The 19,327-nt window shown below is 39.4% G+C and overlaps 3 protein-coding genes across 3 annotated transcripts; 1 reads left to right on the top strand and 2 right to left on the bottom strand.

Moving 5' to 3' along the window:
- Positions 1–3,393: 3,393 nt before the first annotated feature.
- On the bottom strand, positions 3,394–10,971 carry LOC140282370 (uncharacterized). The gene is made up of 11 exons (XM_072376948.1): positions 10,944–10,971; positions 8,878–8,980; positions 8,667–8,788; positions 8,374–8,444; positions 8,157–8,282; positions 6,025–6,120; positions 5,770–5,901; positions 5,547–5,678; positions 5,395–5,435; positions 4,946–4,983; positions 3,394–4,850 (listed from the first exon to the last, which is right to left on the bottom strand). The coding sequence occupies exons 1-11, from the start codon at positions 10,969–10,971 to the stop codon at positions 3,409–3,411; spliced, it is 2,331 nt and encodes a 776-aa protein (XP_072233049.1). The 3' UTR covers positions 3,394–3,408.
- Positions 10,972–11,864: 893 nt separating this feature from the next.
- Positions 11,865–13,147, bottom strand: LOC140281787 (ubiquitin-like protein NEDD8). The gene is made up of 2 exons (XM_072376283.1): positions 12,948–13,147; positions 11,865–12,167 (listed from the first exon to the last, which is right to left on the bottom strand). Exons 1-2 carry the CDS (start codon positions 13,090–13,092, stop codon positions 12,034–12,036), a joined length of 279 nt encoding a protein of 92 aa, XP_072232384.1. The 5' UTR covers positions 13,093–13,147; the 3' UTR covers positions 11,865–12,033.
- A 734-nt stretch (positions 13,148–13,881) lies between these two features.
- Positions 13,882–16,431, top strand: LOC140281613 (E3 ubiquitin-protein ligase DDB_G0292642-like). Its single transcript, XM_072376111.1, has 4 exons — positions 13,882–14,052; positions 14,308–14,408; positions 15,336–15,509; positions 15,760–16,431. The coding sequence occupies exons 1-4, from the start codon at positions 13,962–13,964 to the stop codon at positions 16,213–16,215; spliced, it is 822 nt and encodes a 273-aa protein (XP_072232212.1). The 5' UTR covers positions 13,882–13,961; the 3' UTR covers positions 16,216–16,431.
- Positions 16,432–19,327: the final 2,896 nt, after the last annotated feature.

Genomic DNA, 19,327 nt, shown 5'->3' with positions numbered 1-19,327 from the left:
AATCGATTAAATACATGCAAACATGTTTTATCCTCTGAGCCCTTCAGGTTCCCTCAGTTAACCATAAGATCAGCTGAGAACGAGCCTTCATACAGCGAACAGGTCTTCATCCTGAGAAAACAGGCTCTTTTCATCAAGAATCCTGATAGTTTTGAATTCAATTTATTCTTTCTGATTCATTCCAAAGACAGATAGAGAGATATTTACAGTCTTATGTATCTACTTTATCATTTGTACTTTACAACCTCCGTAAACCAAGTGAATAACCTTATTGTTAAATTAGTTTGCCTGTTTGAAGGTGAACTTAAAGCCGTGAGCTCAGTTTGGCGAAGGTCCGGTGGTTTATAACTTATTTGAATGGAATTATCTGCATGATCTGCAGTAGAGTTAAAATTCCCCAGAAGTCCCCATTTATTTGTCTTTGTCTGTGATCATAATGACAAGAAAGCAAACCATGCCGAAGACAAAAGCTTTCCCAAATCTGTTCTTTCTCTTTTGGTTTGGTAAGGACAGTTCAGCGGTGAAAGAGAACTGGAAACTACCTAATAGTTTTGGTGTTTGGCACCTGATCAGTCTCTGTGTGATGTTCCACATCTTTGTATTCTCCTCTGCTGGGTGCAACAGTGAGCTTCAGCTCAGTGTGAAAAAAGGTGAATTCCAAAAGCAGAGCAATAAAAAAACACAGCCAAAATAAAGCCGTAGAAGGGATCTGTACGCATCACCACTCTGCAGTCTTGTCATTTTTTTAACTGCTTAAGGAGAGACTGAAAGTAATAAAAAGTAAACAAAATCTCCGGGGAATTCCATGAAGACGGCAACGCACACTGTGTTTGCTGCTCGGTGCAAAGGGGGCTGGTCCTTAATCTCATGGTGATTGTTGCCAAACAGCTCCAGCCTATCTAAAAAATATCTTCTGCTAAACAATAATGCTGCTCCAATGGTTAAATAGAGGATTTCTTTGCCTTTTAACGTGAAGTCGCCAGTTTCTTAAATGTCTTAAAGACACATCAGGCATCAGAAACCTGGGGCTCAAAGCACTTTGGTATTGCCTGAATGTATTGATAGGTGTAAATTTAAGGTCCTTTTTCATTTGTTCTGAGGAGAACGTTGTTGGGTGTTATTACAAGCTTTGGGGCATCTTAGAACTGATCAGCTCTTGAACTGCTATGACTAATCTGGACCTACTTCACAATACCTACACAGGTCTGGTGAGGTCATTTAGTTTAGAGATTACATAGCTTTAGTCTTTTTAGAGCTTTTAACTGAAGGTACTATTAAACACTTAATTTTCCACAGCTCTAACTGGTCTGGCAACATCTCTGCAGTGTATACTCACTTCTTGCCCGGTGACAACCAGGATAGGCCGTATTTTAATCATAACATTATATTAAATGTCTGTGAAAACAACCAGCAAACATTAAGGGGGTCACTTCCACTGATTGACCCACCGCAGCTTCACTCTGCATGTTTAAGCTCAACGTCGACAGACATCATTCTGTTTTTGATTCACTCTTTTCATACTTTCATATTTGGCAGCGCAAGCTCTGAAAGTGCACCGTTCAAACCTGCCCAGCAACAGCTTACAAATGACACAGAAGTGATCAACAGGAAGGGGAGAATTTGACTCAAAGAGACGTGTATTTCCCTCAGTCGGAATCAGCTCGGGTGTCTCCAAACACACCCCAAATTAATTCAACAGGAGCAGCAATATTCCATTTAATACTTATATGCTTCCAACATGTTTTCCTGAGTATATTAACACATCATGTGACCTATTGTTAGTTTTCCTGCATTATCTGTTTCCTCTGAACGCAACAGAGAGCAGATTATTTAAGGCTCAACCCCACCTGGCGGGAACTCAAAATATTGATCCTGAGTTTGTAATAAACGTTATGTAATTTATCTAGAATTAATGTCAGCGGCTTCATGAGACGTTACGTTTAAATCAATTGCTGAGAAGATCCCTTTCTCTAATGTGAGCATAAAGGTATATTCATTATTCATGCAGTATTTTACCACCATGGTGGCAGAGAACAATGCAAATCCAATTCCAAACAAGTTGAGACTGTAAAAGGTAAATTATAAAAGTAATTTTCAAATTTCATAGAATATTTTAAAATAAAAAACAATAAGACAAAAAACATATCAAATGTTAAAAGTGAGACATTTTAGTATTTCATGAAAAATATGAGCTCATCTTCAATTTGATGCCAGCAACATGAACAGGGCCAACAAAAGAAAAAGGAAACAGCCGGAGAAACATGTTGCAAATAATTCATTTAATTGGCAGCAGATCAGTAACATGACTGGGAATAAAAGGAGGTTCAGCAAAAAAACCTGCATCTACAAACACGGAGCAATTCTCATGAGTGTTTCTTAATTAAAGAGTCCAAATGTAATGATGGTGGGGTTTTGTGTTTTCCTATGTATGTCTTATTTTATTTTGCAGAGGTGTGTATTTAGCTGTATTTACACCCTGTGTTACTGCCTCATAGGGCTTCCATTACCTCATTACTCCCTCTTTATATATTCTCCTGTTGGTCATTGTTGGATCATATCATGTGGTCTGTGATGGTAAATTTTATGTTTCAGAGCTAAGAAACTCTCCAATCCACATTAAAATCATTAGTGTGTCTGGGTGAGACAAATGGTTAAACAATTTGGTTTAACCATGTTTAACCCTCAGGTATAAATGCTCTGGTTTGTATCTTTTCATACCACTGATCTTTTTCCTTGCAACAAAAAATAAAACTTAGCCGGTCGGCAGAAAAAGAAAAGTTCTCTATTTCATTGCTCATCAGAGGAAGGAAGCATGATTAAAAACTTCCATAACAGGTCCAGAGTTATTTCTGCTGTAGATTCTAAGTTTGTTTTTCTGTGGATTTTCTGTTGGTAATATTCTCCGTCCTGCATTTGGGTGCACAGAAAATCCTCTACAGTACATTCAAAGATTCAGTAACTCTGGAGGACGCCTCTGTGTGGAAGAGAATCCGTATTGGATGCCTGTGATCTTGCCTTCAGGAGGCATTAAAAACAGACACGATTCAGTCATGTGAATCACTGCCTGGGCTCAGGAACCAGAAATCATAGCCTGTGAAGACAGTTCACTGTGTCATCCACAAATGCAGGTTAAAGCTCTATCGTGTGAAGAAGAAGTCACATGTTCACATGATCCAGAAACACGATTTCCTTTAAAATGGACTGAGGCAAAGTGGAAAACTGTTCTGTGGGCAGTCAAATCGAAGTCAGAATGGTTTGGGCTGAGCATTAGTGTCTATCGAACCGGCTGAAAGGTGGGTTTTAGAGCAACATTTGCTCCCATGAGTCCGGATTCTGGGTGCTGGAAACATTTGGAGCATCATGAAACGCAAAAGTCCCACAAAAGACTCCCCACAAAGACAGTTTCTTTTAACTTGGAGTGGATTTTTTCCTAATCTGTATCTTAATCCGTCTTTTCCTGAAAAGACCGAAAAATCTGTTCCTTCTGTCTTTCCCTGAAAGAAAGACTCCGAGATGTTTCCTCTTGTCTTTATCTTTTCTTCTCACTCGCTTTCTTGTTGCTGAGTCATCCCAACATTTTCCCTTCCGTGAACTTTTCTTTTTCAGGGCATATTTTATTCCAACTGCTTCTTCCTGTGCATCAGACACTTTCTGACATTTGGAAGCATCTGAACATACTGTGCTGTGTTTTTCTGCTTTTCCACTGACTCCTTTGGTTCTGCGTTTCTGTTTTCCCAGGAAACGCGACTCATTGAGCATCATACCGTCAGCTGTTGGTAAACTCTGAGTATTTCCTTCATCGTTTTCTGCTTGTTTTTTAATGCTGCCAAATGAGATTTCCTCTACAGTTTCTATAATGTTTTCTGTCTCGGTGCTTCTGTTACCACCACTAAGGACCTCTGTAGATTTTTCTTCTATTTTGTGTTGAACTCCTGACAGCAATCCACCTCTTGTATTTGGTTGTAAAATCTCTGATCTTGTCTTTTCATTACTTTGAGCTCCCTGGTTCCCTGTGAGTCTTCCTTTTTTGTCTGATCCTGACTGTGTATGACAGGCACCAGCATATTCTTCATCATGATCCTTATCAAAGTTCTCCTCACACCTCTGATCATCTTTGGCTGTGTTTTGCTCTCTGTCACTAAACCAATAATCAGGCCTACAGAGGTCATATATTTTCAACAGCTTTTTCCCAGGTTTTAATTTATCAGCTTCAGTCGCTCGTTCTCTCTGATCTTTAACAACTGTTTTCATCCTCTTGTCGCCCTTTTTGTTGACATCAGCAGGTTTAAGGTTATCATCTCCTCCATCACTGACTTTCTGCCCAACACTGCTCAACCCTTTACTGTGATCATCAAATGCATCCTGAGCGTTTTCCTTCTTTTCTGTCTGTTCATTCTCATCAGTCTTTCCATCAAAAACTCCTCCCTGTGCATTGTTCATCTCATCTAGTTTGTTATCTGAAGCTTGTGCGGCCGGCTGTTCAATGACTGCAGGTTTAACATCATGATTAACATCTGAGTTCCTCACTTCAGAAACTAGTTCTGCATTTTCAGGATCTTGAACTTTAGAATTAGCTTCAGCAGAGTTCAGACTTCCCCCCTTGTCTTCATCATCCCTCGTTATTTTAGCCTCATCACTCTCCTGTTTTCTAACAAGATAATCTGGAAGACTGTCACTGACTCCTGGATCTACACTGCAGCAGGGGTCAGAGACAACACTCAACGCCTCTGTAAGGTCTTTGTTTGTTTTGCTGGAATCAGCCACAATGCCATCACTGGCTTTGCCTGTATCAGGCTGTATGCTGGTCGGTGGGGGACCTTCATTTCTGAGGATGTCTTGAGAGACAGTATCTGCAGAAACAATTAGAAATAATATATCAATGCAGACAAAGTAACAAACACTCCTTCGGATCACTCTAGATGTATTGAAAACGTCTGATTCTTACCTTTCCTTCTGTAAAATAGAAGATAGGCACTCTGAGATCTAATATGAGAAATTTGAACAGAAAGTGAGTTAACTTCCCACTGTAACTCTGGGCTGATATTTATAAGAATAAATGTTAAAAAAAAGAAGAATCTGTCTCATTTTATAAACAGAAATGTTATGTTACGTCACCTCTTCTTTTAACAACACTGATGGGAGGACCAGAGGAGTCAAACGTTTCTTCTTTGTCATACTTTGTGTTTGATAATGCTCAAAATGTTTATAGGCTGGTCAGATGAACATAAGGGGGAACTTTGTGTAATTTCATCATTAAAACTGTATGAACGGCACGCAGATTATTTTTGCTAGATGTGTAAGAATGTGAAGTCCAGATGATGATGTTGACTTCTAAATGATGTTATTAACCCTAATAAACATATTCTTTGAATCAAAAGAGGGACTAATACTTACTTTACGATGTTCTCATTATCCTGGATTGAATGGGCAACAAGCTGGTGAAAGAACAAGCAAACCAAGTTTATAGTAAATCTATTTTTTCTGTTTTAATGCAAAACTGTACAAAAACTCTCAGTAAAAGAGGATAACAGCTGTTAAGGACTTACTGGTGTGATCCAGGTGTCGTTAAAGATGTACCATCTGTCCTCGTCACCTGGAGTCTTGATTGTTGCCGTGTAATGTCCACCTATCAGATCACCAAAGTGATCCACCACTGCATACAGCTCATATTTCTGATTCTGATCAACAGGGAAACAATGCTGAACATTAGAATCAGAAATTATCACTTTCCTGGATCATAATCAGTGCAGAATTATATTAAATATAAACCTCTGGTATTTGTAGAGTGAATGGAACATCCACGAAAGCGTTGATTTTGACATAAGACATGTGTCGGTAGCTGAAGTCAAACCTCTTCAGCAGCAGAATCAAAACATCTGGATGATGCTTCATTACATTTTCCTACATTAAAGAGCACAGGTATCCCATCAAGAAGTGTAAGTGTTTGTAATGCTTCCACCATAACCTCAATAAATCAGAAATTCAAACAAATACAAATCAGAAACACGTTTTCTATTCACTCACTCTCGTAGCATCCACCTTGGTATCACACTGCTCGCAGTACATCTGGTTCTCTCCACTGAACTCTGAACTTCTGAAAAACTCCTTGATGCCATCCTCCTGAAAAATTCACCCGTCTTTTACTTGTCTTATCTTCAAGAAACTTCCTGCTCCTTCCCCTCTCGGTGCCGGAGCTATGCCACGCTGAGGGCTCGGCCAATGAGTCGAAGCACACTGTGCTCTGTATATATTTTCCCTCTCTGTGACTCCAGGTGCTCACTGGTGAACTCTTTTTGGTGAAGGTGTCCCCTCATGTGTAGCGCCCCATTCACTCCCTTTTTGCTTTGCTTTGCTCTTGTGTGTGTTTGGCCTGTTAAATGTGGATTGTGGTGCTCTCATTTTAAGTTGATACCTCCACTCCTCCACTCCCTCACCTTGAGCACGAAGGCCCCAGCCCTGGAAGACACGGTATTCTGTGCAAGTTAGGTTTTTAGCTTCTTTTTAGTTTAGGTTTAATTTAGTTCCTTAGTTTAGTTTTTAGTTCCTGTTTAGCTAGTAGTTTTAGCAGTTTTTTGTAGTTTTTAATAGCTATTAAATCAACTTTTGTATATATTTTTGGAAACACGTCTCTCACCTGCTCAGTGTAACGAACTTATGTTGTCCTTTGTTTAGATTTAGTAATTTACTTTATTAATACATTTCTGTTTCTTTCCCTGGGTTACAACCCCAGGGTGGCGTCGTCTTTTGATTCCTTTTTCTTAAGTTAAAACACAAACTCTTGTGGCATTCTTTCCTTCCCCACCTCACGCTCGCTACACCTCCACCCATCTCTACACCGTCACCCCTGACAGAGTCTGGCTAGTGGTTTCCTTCTATGTAGCTTATTGTTAGCTTTGATGTTAGCAGTGTTGGTAATAATAGCGTTAAGAGTATAACGGCGTTATTTTTTTTAGAAACGATCAATCTAATTAATTACTTTTCCCATCGTTGCAACGCCGTTGCCATTACATAGAATGTGAAGCGGCGCGTTACTACAATTTGGTTGAATGAAGCACAAAGTGTCAGGTTTTGGCCACACATCAGCTGCCTGGAGAGAGCAGGGGTGGGGATGATGACGCCGTTGCAAATGCGATGATGATTGGCTGAATGGGCGGATCATACCCTGCACGCACTGTCTCACTGCTGTCAGGTTCGATGGTGCAGGAAGGGAGGACCCAGATGCAGACTTCTCAAAAATCAAAAGGTTTATTCCAAAGGCAAAAACAGAAAGCGCAGCTGAGCCGGATTATCAAAATTCTTACACTGTGGCAGGAAATAACTAAACAAAACAAGACTATGAATAACAAGACTGTGGAACTATGGTTCATAGCAACATAGCAATGACATGGAACCTGAAAAAGAACCTGAAACCATAACAAATAACCTGAAAACCAGAGAATCAAAGCATAAACCGTGACAACTGCAGGCTCTGACTGCCAAACGCAACAAGACAGCGATAATGGCGACGAGCCAGAGGAATTCAACGGTAGCGTCTTCAAACTGGAAATACCGGCACTACTTCTCCTCATTTTAATTAAAGGCAAGAATGTTTATGTAACATGCAGCTATGCCCAGGAAAAAAAACTTTATCCATGTCTGCCTCAAGCAACTCGAATCTTATGAAGCAGCTCAACACATGCTAACATGGCAGGCTGCAATTTATTCAGTTCAAATAAATACCAAATGTTCTAAAATACTGTATGTAGTGTTTTTAGTCTTCAGTGATTTAATATAAACATCTTTGACGTTAAAGATGTTACAGAACGTTACTTTGCTGAGTAACTAATTACTCTTACAGTGAGGTAACTGAGTTACTAACTCAATTACTTTTTGAGAGAAGTCATTTGTAACTGTAACTAACTACTTTGTTAAAAGTAAGATGACCAACACTGAATGTTAGCTGTAAAGTTATATCCTCATTTGTTAGTCACTTTGGATAAAAGCTACATGCAGAAACATAAACTTGTGACACAAGCTCTGACAATAAAGTGATGACTGGTGTAATAGTGCTAAAAGAAAAAGCTTTCATAACAAGGAAGGTTTTAACATAACACACCAAATTTATCAACTCCAATCTTTGGATAAGAAGCGGCTGCTAAATGCATAAACATCCTCACCACACTGTAGTCTCCGGCGCTGGAATCCACCAGTCCAAGAGGAAGATGCCAGAAAGGCCCATCTCTGTAAGTCTCTGACTTGCATCTGGAACATCTGGTCCTGTGGCTCAACTGGCCATGAAAGATCTGATAAAAAACGCACAAAGGCCTCTAAATAAGTGGGATTATTCAGTCAATTTAGCTCAAGTTTCCTCTTTTATACTGACTAAGTATTTACCTGCGCTGCTTTGGGACTGGTCAGCTTTAAAATCCTCTGAAAGTATTCTGCAGCATCACACTGTTCATACACTGAGGAAATAGGCAGAATAAAAATCTATTTTCATTTGTATTCCATCAACAGAGTCATACCTATGTGCCTCATAATTACCCACTATGACAAATACTGAAGGAGTTTTATTATCAAATGACTGCTATAACACCTCTAAATATAATGATATTCCTCAATGCAACTTCCACATAAAATCATTTGATTCATAAAAGGCTTAGTAAAGGGTTAGTGCTGTACTGTACCTCTGACGATGCGCAGGGTCGTCAATATTTCACTTGTGGATGTTGTCTGTTTCAGTAAATTCTCAAACAAGTCTTTAAGAGTTTGATCAATAAACTCTTCGCCTGGATGGTCATTGGCAAACCTAAACAAATAGCAGCCATTAGCCATCCAACAGTGAAGTGTAAGCCTGATCTGAATTAAATATAATACGTAAATCTGGAAATAACAAACCTCTGCACAGCTTCTCTGAAGTCTTTGGTCATGAACAGCACCTGCAGCACGCTGTTCAGGTAGCATGTTGCTCCGTGGTTGACCAAGCCGTGGTATTTATGAGCTGCAAGAGGATTTTTAAAAATGTGTGTAAATTCTCTTCATATGATCAGTCTGGTGCAGTAACCTCACCGAACAACACAAACTCAAGCCAACTTAAAATATCTATCCTCCTTCTATCTTATCCCCAAACTGTGTTCAGGTGCATCCTGTTGTCTTTAATAACCTTTGACACACGAGGCAAGTTGATTCAGCTGGACACAAATGACAAATAATTCACACAGAATAAAGGGATAAAATGTATTTAATTTATCGATATGCAGGGTAAACTCTTTAGAGGTAAAAAAAATTAAAATTACTAATAAGACAGAACATGGAACAATACATTTGCAGATATTTGTAGAAGTCTCACATATTGAGCCCCCATTTTCACAATTTTTAAATGTTTTTTTGCTTAAGATTTTTTTTTGCTGTGAAAATATTATTGTCATTAATGTCCAGCTGAATCAACTTGCCAAAGCTTATTAAAGACAACAGGATGCACCCAAATACACAGTTTGGGGCATTTAAAACTTAATGATGCTAACTTGATGATTTTGCTGCCAGATTTGCCAACTTTTCAGACCATTTCAGCGACTTGTTTCGCTCTCATGGCAGAATGTGAAACACCTTTATTGGGGTCCAGAGAGCTAAACATTGCAATTTCGTGTTAACGAGTTGAAAATTGTACTTTTACTAAGTTTACTTTAGCTTAAGTTAGGTTATAAAGTTAGCTATAAATTAGGACATAGAAGGAGGACAACTTCAGGATTAATAACTGATAGATGAGTGAACCTCAAGTCCATCTAAACACAGGGGAACAGTATCTAATAATGAATTCCCAGCCATCAAGATGAGATTATCCTGCTTTAATGGACAAAAATAAGGATTCGGAATTCTACACTTATTCATTATGAGGGAGGAATACAATATCTTGAAAAAGCGACATATTCCTTATCAAGTCTGTGTTGAAAGTCAAAACTCTAAATATTCCAAAAGTATTGTATTTCACACTTTCAGGGTCGAGTTTTCACGCTGCGGGGCTTGAGGGGAAACAGAACTCGACCCAAGATCAGGCACGTCACCAGACACTTTTTACCAGGGCTCGTGCTCCTGTAAAAATTCCCATATACATCCTTTAGACTACGCCATGACTGATGTGCCAAGGAAGAATAACATAGATACGATTTTCCCTATTTCAACCACGAGCCAATGCCGCACAGGTCTAACAAAGAGTGACGTGAAGAGGCTGTATTCGCAGGCATTCGGTGGGTCTGTGCATACTGCGGCCCACACGTGATATTTATCGGCAGATAGTAGCCCACACCTTTTGCCAATCGAAGCGTAGTATTCTATATGAACCACTACACACTGATGGGTTGCCGTCATCGTGGTCATGGACATGAGGAAATTCTTACAGAGGAGAGTCAGAGAAGCAACAAGGAGAACTGAGAATGAAGTGGAGGGAGGTAAGAGATTTGTTTTCTCTGTTGAAAACTCTAATACTGTGTTTTTTAGTAATATTGCCTCTTGTATGAGGCTTACTTGATTGTTTAATGTGCTACAGATTTGAAAAGCCAAATGGCTGAACTCAGAAGTGTTCGTATTTGCTTAGATAGCCTATAGCTCTGTTAAACCTGTTGAGGTTCATGCAAATTTGAATAAATGTTCTCATACATCCAGTACAGGCTCATTTTCTGTAAACAGTAAGGCAGTGTTGGTGTCCTGGCTGGGGGCCTGTGACCCTGTACAGCCCAAGGTCTTTATGAACAGAATTGCAGTGGTTGATACCGGTGCACAGTTTTGTTCTTAAGGATTCTAACGACTTTTAATCTATTTAGTAATGAATACAAAGGTCATGGAGTAATTGTCTTCACATTGGCCTGCCTTTAAAAACGACAGCCTTCCTACGCGCGTTCCCGGTGCGTTAATTATCGTGATGAGGGTTGCTTATGTCAGCACAACACCGCTCCCCAACTTGTGCCTACCTGGATCAGGTGTAACCGTTGTAGACATGCTGTCGACCACTTTCCTACACGTTCATCTAGACTCCCTTCTGACGGTCAGTCCACTTCTACAACCCTGACAGTTACAACAAAAAAAAAGGAGGAAAACTGTCAAATGCAATTATAAGAATCGAAAACAAATACCATTTACATACCATAATGTATGTAAAATATGCGTCTTCCTTCGTTGTGATCCACACTCTAAAGAAAACGTTTAGGAACGAGCTGTTCACTGCAGTTGAAACTCATTTTCTTACTTTCTCTTTCGCGTCCTGAGCAAACGAGCAAGAAGGCTGCATTCACGGGATGTCGGAAACACAGCTTTTATACAACGGGGACCGACACAGTTCCTATAAGAAAGCATATTGAATACACGTCAGTATCAACATTACCAGAGATAATTTCAGAAGGTCATAGGATTCCCTTTTCCTCAATTTACAGTCAAATATAGATTTAACATAACATATAAATATAAATGTATCTTTATATTCGACTGAGATCAAAACCTGACATTTCCTGCTTCGTATGATTAAATCTATTGTGCTGAGTCTCATTTTTAAGCTAGATTTGAACACAACATTTGCAGCTAGAGAAACAGCACTACATTTCTTCTTATTATTATTATAAGAAACTTTCTCAACTGCACAACATTTCACAGATATGATATTGCCAACACAATATAGAAAGACTGTTTACCTGCTGCTGCTGTAGCACTGAAAGATTCATCCTAAATTAAACTGATAAGAATGAGTTCTTATACCTGAGATCATTTGTGCTCTTTATTTTGAGGCAGACTGCTGGAGGGTCCATGATGGTCCTCTATTATGACCTGTTCCTTCATATTTATCTTGATGTCCTGTTTACGTGGTTTACGTTTAACGAAGGCTCTTTAATGCAATGTGATCCGAATAAAAACGTTTTTATTTGTTTCAACTTCAGAAACAGACATTTCAAACACTGGAATATCAAAGGATCATTACAAGGTTAGACATTTATGAACAGTGTCTTCGTGAGCCATCGCAGAAGCAGCACTGGCAGCAACAGCAGCAGTAGAGGGTGTGGATGGTCTCGGTTATGCTGTCAGTCCTCCAGGGACCTTAATCACCATGTGGATGACAGACATGGACTGGATTCCATATTCAGACAGCAAGCTTGAGTCTCCATCCAGCATCTTGTCTGTGAAGATCAGCCGCAGTTCATCCATTCCTGTACACGGACAAACAAACACGCAAAAAGATGAAAAGAATCAAACTGATTCAAATCCACCCAAAGAGATGACTTGTTCTGTTATATATAGTATCCATTAGTACTGATTTAGGAGAAGATTCTTTCCTCAGGCTCTAAATTCATCCTTTTTATTCCCTAAGAAGACGTTTCTGTCTGAGTGTTTGTGTGTAACTTCTGTGTTTTGGTGTGGATAGAAAAAACAGGGCTTCAGCTGTAGCTTAGTCATGCAGTGCTGCGTCATACAAAAACAATTCAACTGAAACTTAAATCTTCAAATTGTTAAGTTACTTTCATTTCATTTACAGTTCAGATACTATCCTTAAAGCTAAACCGGCAGAGTGAGGTATGTTGACACTAAAAACGGTGACAACGGGAATAGAACTAAATGAACTTATTGTGGTTTTAATCCGACACTGAACACAGTTGCAGGTTGGCTATTGGCTCTCTGCTTGGATATTTTCACTCAGTGCTGTTTACATCTCAACTTTGCATACATTCATGTATTTCAAATGCTATATAAACGCATTATGCTTCAGATGCACTTTGAGCTGACAGCATGAACAGTTAAAACACGCCTTCATGTCAAAGCTCATCAGCTTTGACACAACAAAGTCATTCTGCATAATGTGCTTTCACATTTGATAATTCGGCCTGTTGTGCTCTTCATAATTCGATATAACATAAAATAGAAAGTTCCCTACTACTTTGCTTATGTTCGGTTCAAATGTCTGGCTCCCCATCGTGTCTCAGTGCGCGTACCTGCCCCGTCCGGCAGCCTCTGGACTATTTTTTCCTTCAGCTGCAGCACCGTCATTGTCTTCATCTGCTCTTCGGTGTTGCACAGGTCGATCAGCATCTTCTCCCCTCTCAGCCCGTAAACTTCAACCTGGTAGATTTTCCCCATTTTGTCCTGCTTGCTGTGCTCCTTCTGCGGCTCTGAAGTGTGAAGATCAGTTTGGGAAGGGGAGCGGGCTCTGACGTCAGAGAGGACGCAGCATACTTTCACTTTCACCGATATTAAAAAAAAAAAAAAAACTTTCACCAGTATTAGCTCTTTTAAGTAGTCCATCATTATCATTATCATTATTATTATTACGATTATTGTTGTTGTTATTCCAACCTCTCCATTCAGATATTGACTTTTTTGCGGAGAACAAGCTCTACTTTCAAAAATATACATATATTTCATGTGATTGTATTAGTTAATCAGCTTATTAAAACTTCCCAACAACACAGTGCAGCTATAAAAATATACTATAAAAACAGCTATAAAAAATACTCACCACTGAGTTTATCAAGGGAGTTATGCATATTAAAGTATGTGAACTTGTTTTCAACATTCACAAAACACAAAGGCCACCTCAGAATTTAGCTGCTGAGAGACACAAATATGGCCAGGGTGTGGTTTTTGTTTTTCATTTGCTGTGGTGATGATTCCTGGAAATAACTAACAGCAGTAGTCAAGTAACCAGGATGTTTACCAGCTGTTTCTTGTGGTTGTTTCATTAAAAACAATCAACAAATAATTTCTTAATCACATAATGATGAATTATAGCTTATCTATTAACTTTGTTACAATGTTTTAAATGAATATGTAGCGATAATAAATAAAAATGTGTGTTCGGTGTCAGTCGACCTCGCGTGTTATAACTAAGAAACTGAAAGCTAAAAACACATCTATGTGCCACTGCTGCAGCCTCGGAGGTCATTTCCCTGTCAGCAAACAGAGAGAAGGATCGTCCACAAAGAGCAGACGAGTTGTTCAGATCCAAAATGAGCACACAGGGTCAGGACGAAAAAAGATACGACCCAAGAGACACAACATTGAAGTTCGTCAACAGACCCGATGATCTGGATCCGCTGCGTAAGCCCTTAAAAAAAGTCGTTTTTTGTCGAAATGTTTCGAGATTTTGTAACCAGCTCGAGCTCGTTACTTTCTGAAATACTTCTGTGATGATGAGTGCATATTTAAAGCTAGATAAAGAATCGTCATGTGTCATGTAGTAAAGAAACATGTGCATTAGGACATTTTTTGTGGAGTCAGTTTCCCTCCGTGTTGGATGAGCACTTTTTCAACAATGTTGCGTTCAATGTCTGTTCTTATTGCTGTGCTTCTCAGCGCCCGATGAAGGAGACAGGTGCCTCCGGGCAGAGATGTCCTGCGGCCACGCTGTCACCCCGCAGTCTCTGACTGGGTGGTGTCGTAGCCTGTTGGATCAGGTGCTGTCCTACATTTTACTTACTGTTCCCATGTCGAGGGTTATTTTTTATTCTGCTTAGAACCGAATCTTATATGTCACTGCACCTTTTGTTGAGCGTTTAATTATCCAAACTAAAGTAAGTTTGATCCTTTTCTCTCCTTTTTAGAGGGGTCAGGTAATTTTTATACTGTGCAAAGTGGATTGCAAAACCTTTTCAGTGGTTTTGCATTGCTAACAAGTAAAACCAGATATTTCTTCACTGTTTTTTAATTACTACGTTTGTTTCCTTATATTAATGTTTCAAAGATCACATTTTGGGTCAGTATTTAACATACATCTGCTCATTTTACATCAACTTCATCAGTTCACATGACTTGTGTAGAAGTTCAACCACCTCAGAATTTGCTCCACCTTCCTGAGGGTATTTTTACGATCATTGGCGGCCTTTGATTACAAGAAATTCGAGCGAGTTCTCTTGGTTTTCGAGCCCTCAAACTGGCATCCACTGTCCCCGTTTACTGCCATTTCTCGTTTACATGACAACCTGGGGAAATGGCGACCCAGAATGCTTTTCTATATTTTCCCAGCCTTCCTCTGCTTTGAGGGCATCAATTATTTTAATGACACTCGAAAGCACATACTATACGGATTAATCAGTATTTCTTTCAAATCCCTCTAACTGTGAACAGCAAAGTTAAAATATTTTTCTTAGGTTGTTTTAAGGTGTGCATGTATTTGATATTTTACAGTAAAATACCTATATTTATATAGATATAGGTATGTATCTTAGCACAAAGCAAAAAAGCCCCTCAGCTTTATGGGACTTGCAAGTTTCCCCTAACCCTAACCCTCATTTCATCAACCTGTAATAGATGCTCAGTATCCCAAACCAGTTCCATTTTATCTTTAACTGGTAATATAATGGCAATGTCATCTTAAATTTCAGGGCCAGTACAAATTCAAATGCCCCGCTTTAAAGGAAGGCACCCTGCAACAGTGTGGAGCTGTGTGGTCTTATATGGAGGTGCGTCGCCTGGCGGTGCTGACAGCTGAAGAAATGCATGACTTTGAACAGAAAATCGCCCGCCTGGCTGCCACCGAGTACTGCGACTTTAAAACCGTAAGTGTCCCGCTCAATCATTAATCACTAGTTTGATGACTCTTTTTGTCCTTTTATTAATCCCGATGGTCAGGCCACCGCATTATGTGGCAGCTGTTTTGTCCCGGCACCAGGTCCTGCACCCGAGTTGCATTTACTGCAGTACTGTTAGCATCTTATCAAACTGGACAAAAAGCATTAAATAGAAATACAGAAAAAATTAAATCAAAAGGAGCAGATTTCCTGGAAACCTTTTCTTTGTTTGTGATAGTGTCCTGGTTGCAAAACGTACGTTGAAAGAGAGGACCTGACTAACCTCAGTGTTCAGTGCACGGTGTGCACGGCAGACAAGAAGAAAGTGTTCCAGTTCTGCTGGCAGTGTTTGAAGCCGTGGAAAGGTGCTGCTCCACGCTCTGATCGCTGCGACAATGATGGCTGCGTCAACCAAGACCTTCAACTCCTCAGGTCCTGCAAGACCACCGTCCTCACTGAGGTGCAGGGGGTCACCAACTGTCCCTCTATCCGGGCCTGTCCCACCTGCGGTTACAAGGTGGAGCACGACAAGACGGGCTGCAAGAACATCATCTGTCCTCGCTGCCAGGTGGAGTTCTGCTTCGTGTGCCTGAAGCTCACTCCTGAGTGCCTGGAGACCAGCTCCTACTTCATCCCCTGCAGCGATGGTGTGGCTCCCAGACAAACCTCCATCCCCATATGGCACAGAAGCTAAATACGCACCAGATGCTCACAACGGTTCTCTGTCCTTTTAAATTTAAAAGTAAGTTCTCAGGAGCTAAAACTGCAGACCTACCTTTCCATGTTCCTTAACAGCATCGATCATTATCACCTGTGTTCCTTAATGATACTCACTGTAAAACTGAAGATTGTTTCTTTACTCTTGATCTCTTCTCTGTTCTAGTTAATAAAAAATCCTTTTAAACAGAAAGTGTGTTTGGTGTCTGATCTGAGTATGTGGATAGTGCACGAGGGCGCCAATAAGGGGCATTACAGCACCGAAGAGCTTTCACACAAACAAGTGAGATACCTCGATGTAAATCACTGGAAAGCTCTCATTAACACATAAAAACGGGTGAATATAAGAACATTTCACATGAAGGAAACCTTTCATATCTGTATGTGAAGCTGTGGACACTTTAAAGTATGTGAGCGTAAACATAAATTCACAAAGTTACATTATTTCATCTTTATTCAGATGTGTATGAAACTGCAACACTGTCCACATGTAAGATGTGACGTCAAAAATCTTACAGATGCATAGCACAACGGAAAATAGGTACATTTGATAGAATAGAATAGAAAAATACTTTATTCATCCCCCAGTGGGGGAAATTCAAATTAGTCGAGTAGCTCAAAAATATTAGAAATATTTACAATGATTTGATCATGTAAGTGCAGAAATATAAAACCCTGAATCCTAATTTAAATTCCCAATTGTCAATCCAAACGTAACACTGAACAATAATATGGCAACACAAACATACACAATACATTCATATTAACAGATGATAGTGAAGTGTCTGATACTTTCCAACTGTGTAAAGGACTTTTGGGAAACGATAAGAAATATATAGTGACTGAAAACCACCAGCTCTGTAGGGGGTTTTGGGCTAAACCAGGACTTTTTGAGATTAACATTCTCCCCGGTTAGTGTGTCCAGAAGAGGCTCAATAGATACACACACACCATATCTGGGCTTTGTGCCTGTTGATGGGAAACATGCAACATCTTCAAGGTCACTGAAAACAGACAGATTCTACTTAATGAAAAGCACAACCACAGAAAGTCAGAGATTTTAGGGGATCCAGGTTTGACACATCTCCAGGTTGATGCAGCATTCTGTAAGTCTGATACAGACCTGGTTGACAATAAAAGTTTCTGTGTTTGACCAAGTCTATGCCAGCAGAGTTCTTCCCCGATACAAGTCTCACAATATTCCATGAACCCAAATAAAAGGCTTTAAAGTCAGACTTTAAAAAGACTGTAAACAAAAGGCACATTTATCTTGTAGAAACTTAAGAAGTGTCATTACAAGTGGTGATAAATCAGTTAATATGAGGCAAAAACAAAGCATGTTGCCAAACACAATAATCAGTGTGGAATTATCTTAAATTCTATATCTTAAATTACTTTTCCAGGTGACGTCTTCTGCTGTGTGGCTGAAAGTCCTGAGAAGGAGGCTTGATGAAACCTCAGTGAAGACGTGGTGGTTATGGTTATTTTATGGTAGAAATGATGCATTTGCCCCCAAAAAAGTTATTGTAGGTTGCATTTTTCAAAGTTAGCAAGTTTCTCCATACTGCTTCGGGTTTCGCCAACTTTGTCACCCATCCCATCAACGCTGCCTCCGCCACTTAATCTTAATACCATATGTATAGTGGAGTCTTGTGTGATTCCATATTCACTCAGCAGAGAGTCTTCTTCTAACTCTTTTCCTACAAAGATTAATCGCATTTGATCTAAAACACACACACACACACACACACACACACACACACACACACACACACACACACACACACACACACACACACACACACACACACACACACACACACACACACACACACACACACACACACACACACACACACACACACACTACCATTTAAATCTGCATTTCTTTGTTTTACAAAAAAGACTTTCACCACTTTCTTTAAAGCATGCTGTAAAAACACCCCAAGCAGAAGGAAAACAAGTTAAATCCACCAGTTATGAAGCAGTTTTATGTCCCCTTTAAGGCAAAATGAGTAGAGTGAATATCTTTTAATCGCACAATTGATGACAGGCCTAAATACCAACCAGGTGCTGTGCCAAAAAGTTATGATGTGTCAGAAACTGATCAATGAAACCCAACCTGAGGGAGCGCATGCTGCTGTTAAAGCTTGTTTCACTCGGTTTCTGCAGATTACGGCTGTTCCTCTCAGCATTTTCAGGCACGTTGCTGCTTTTCCATTTTGATTCCATGTGTTTGTTTTGCCTTCTCCCAGTTTGAGTTTATAGGGTAGAGTGAAATTAACATGAAGGATGTGTTCATAACTTATTAAATAAAGAGTCTCCTTTGGATTTATGGTAATATTTGTCAATAATCAACTGCAATGATCAACTGCCATTTTAATATTGTATTTCAGTCCTTATCATCACTTCACCAAGATGGGCCTTCTGCCCCAAGCTTTCATGTTTGAGACTTTTTCTACAAATTTATTGATAAAATAATAACAATAGTGATGATAATAATTATAATAGTAATAGTTCTAACAATAATAATGAAATAGAGACTTTCTGCTCTGAGAAGTATCAATTCCTGTGTGCCTGGGTCACATATGACTACAAAGTGTATTTTAAAAAGGAAATAAAGGGCGATTTCACTGCATTTGTGGCATGCTGATCACATACATTTTGTGGAAAGAAAGCAGTGAAATTACCCTTTTTTCAGTTTTCACAAATCCCAAAAAGGTATGATTGAATCTATACCCTCTTTATAATGATTATGTTTATGATTATTCTTTCTAACTATTGTAATTTTAATATAGGGCCTAAACTTATGTGATCAGCATTAGAAAATGCAGTGAACTCGACCTTTATGCCGATCCCTTTAATTCGCGAATAAGAAGTTGTCAATCGGCAACTTCAGTGTCATAAATTTACAATTATCTATATCAGTGAGCAGTAAATAATCCACAATTTTGTACATAAATTCAAGGACAACTCTTTATTTAATAAATCATCCACACATCTTTCTTGTTAGCTGAGAAACAAGCAGAAGGCGAAGCAAACACGCGGAGAAACGAAGCCTAAATGTCATGTTTAAATGCAACACAAAC

This window comes from Leuresthes tenuis, unplaced genomic scaffold (assembly GCF_036924035.1).
Source record: "Leuresthes tenuis unplaced genomic scaffold, fLeuTen1.0.hap1 SCAF_22, whole genome shotgun sequence".
NCBI lineage: Eukaryota > Metazoa > Chordata > Actinopteri > Atheriniformes > Atherinopsidae > Leuresthes > Leuresthes tenuis.
Note: the sequence above shows the minus strand (reverse complement) of the source record. Positions and strands in the feature narration are given on the sequence as shown.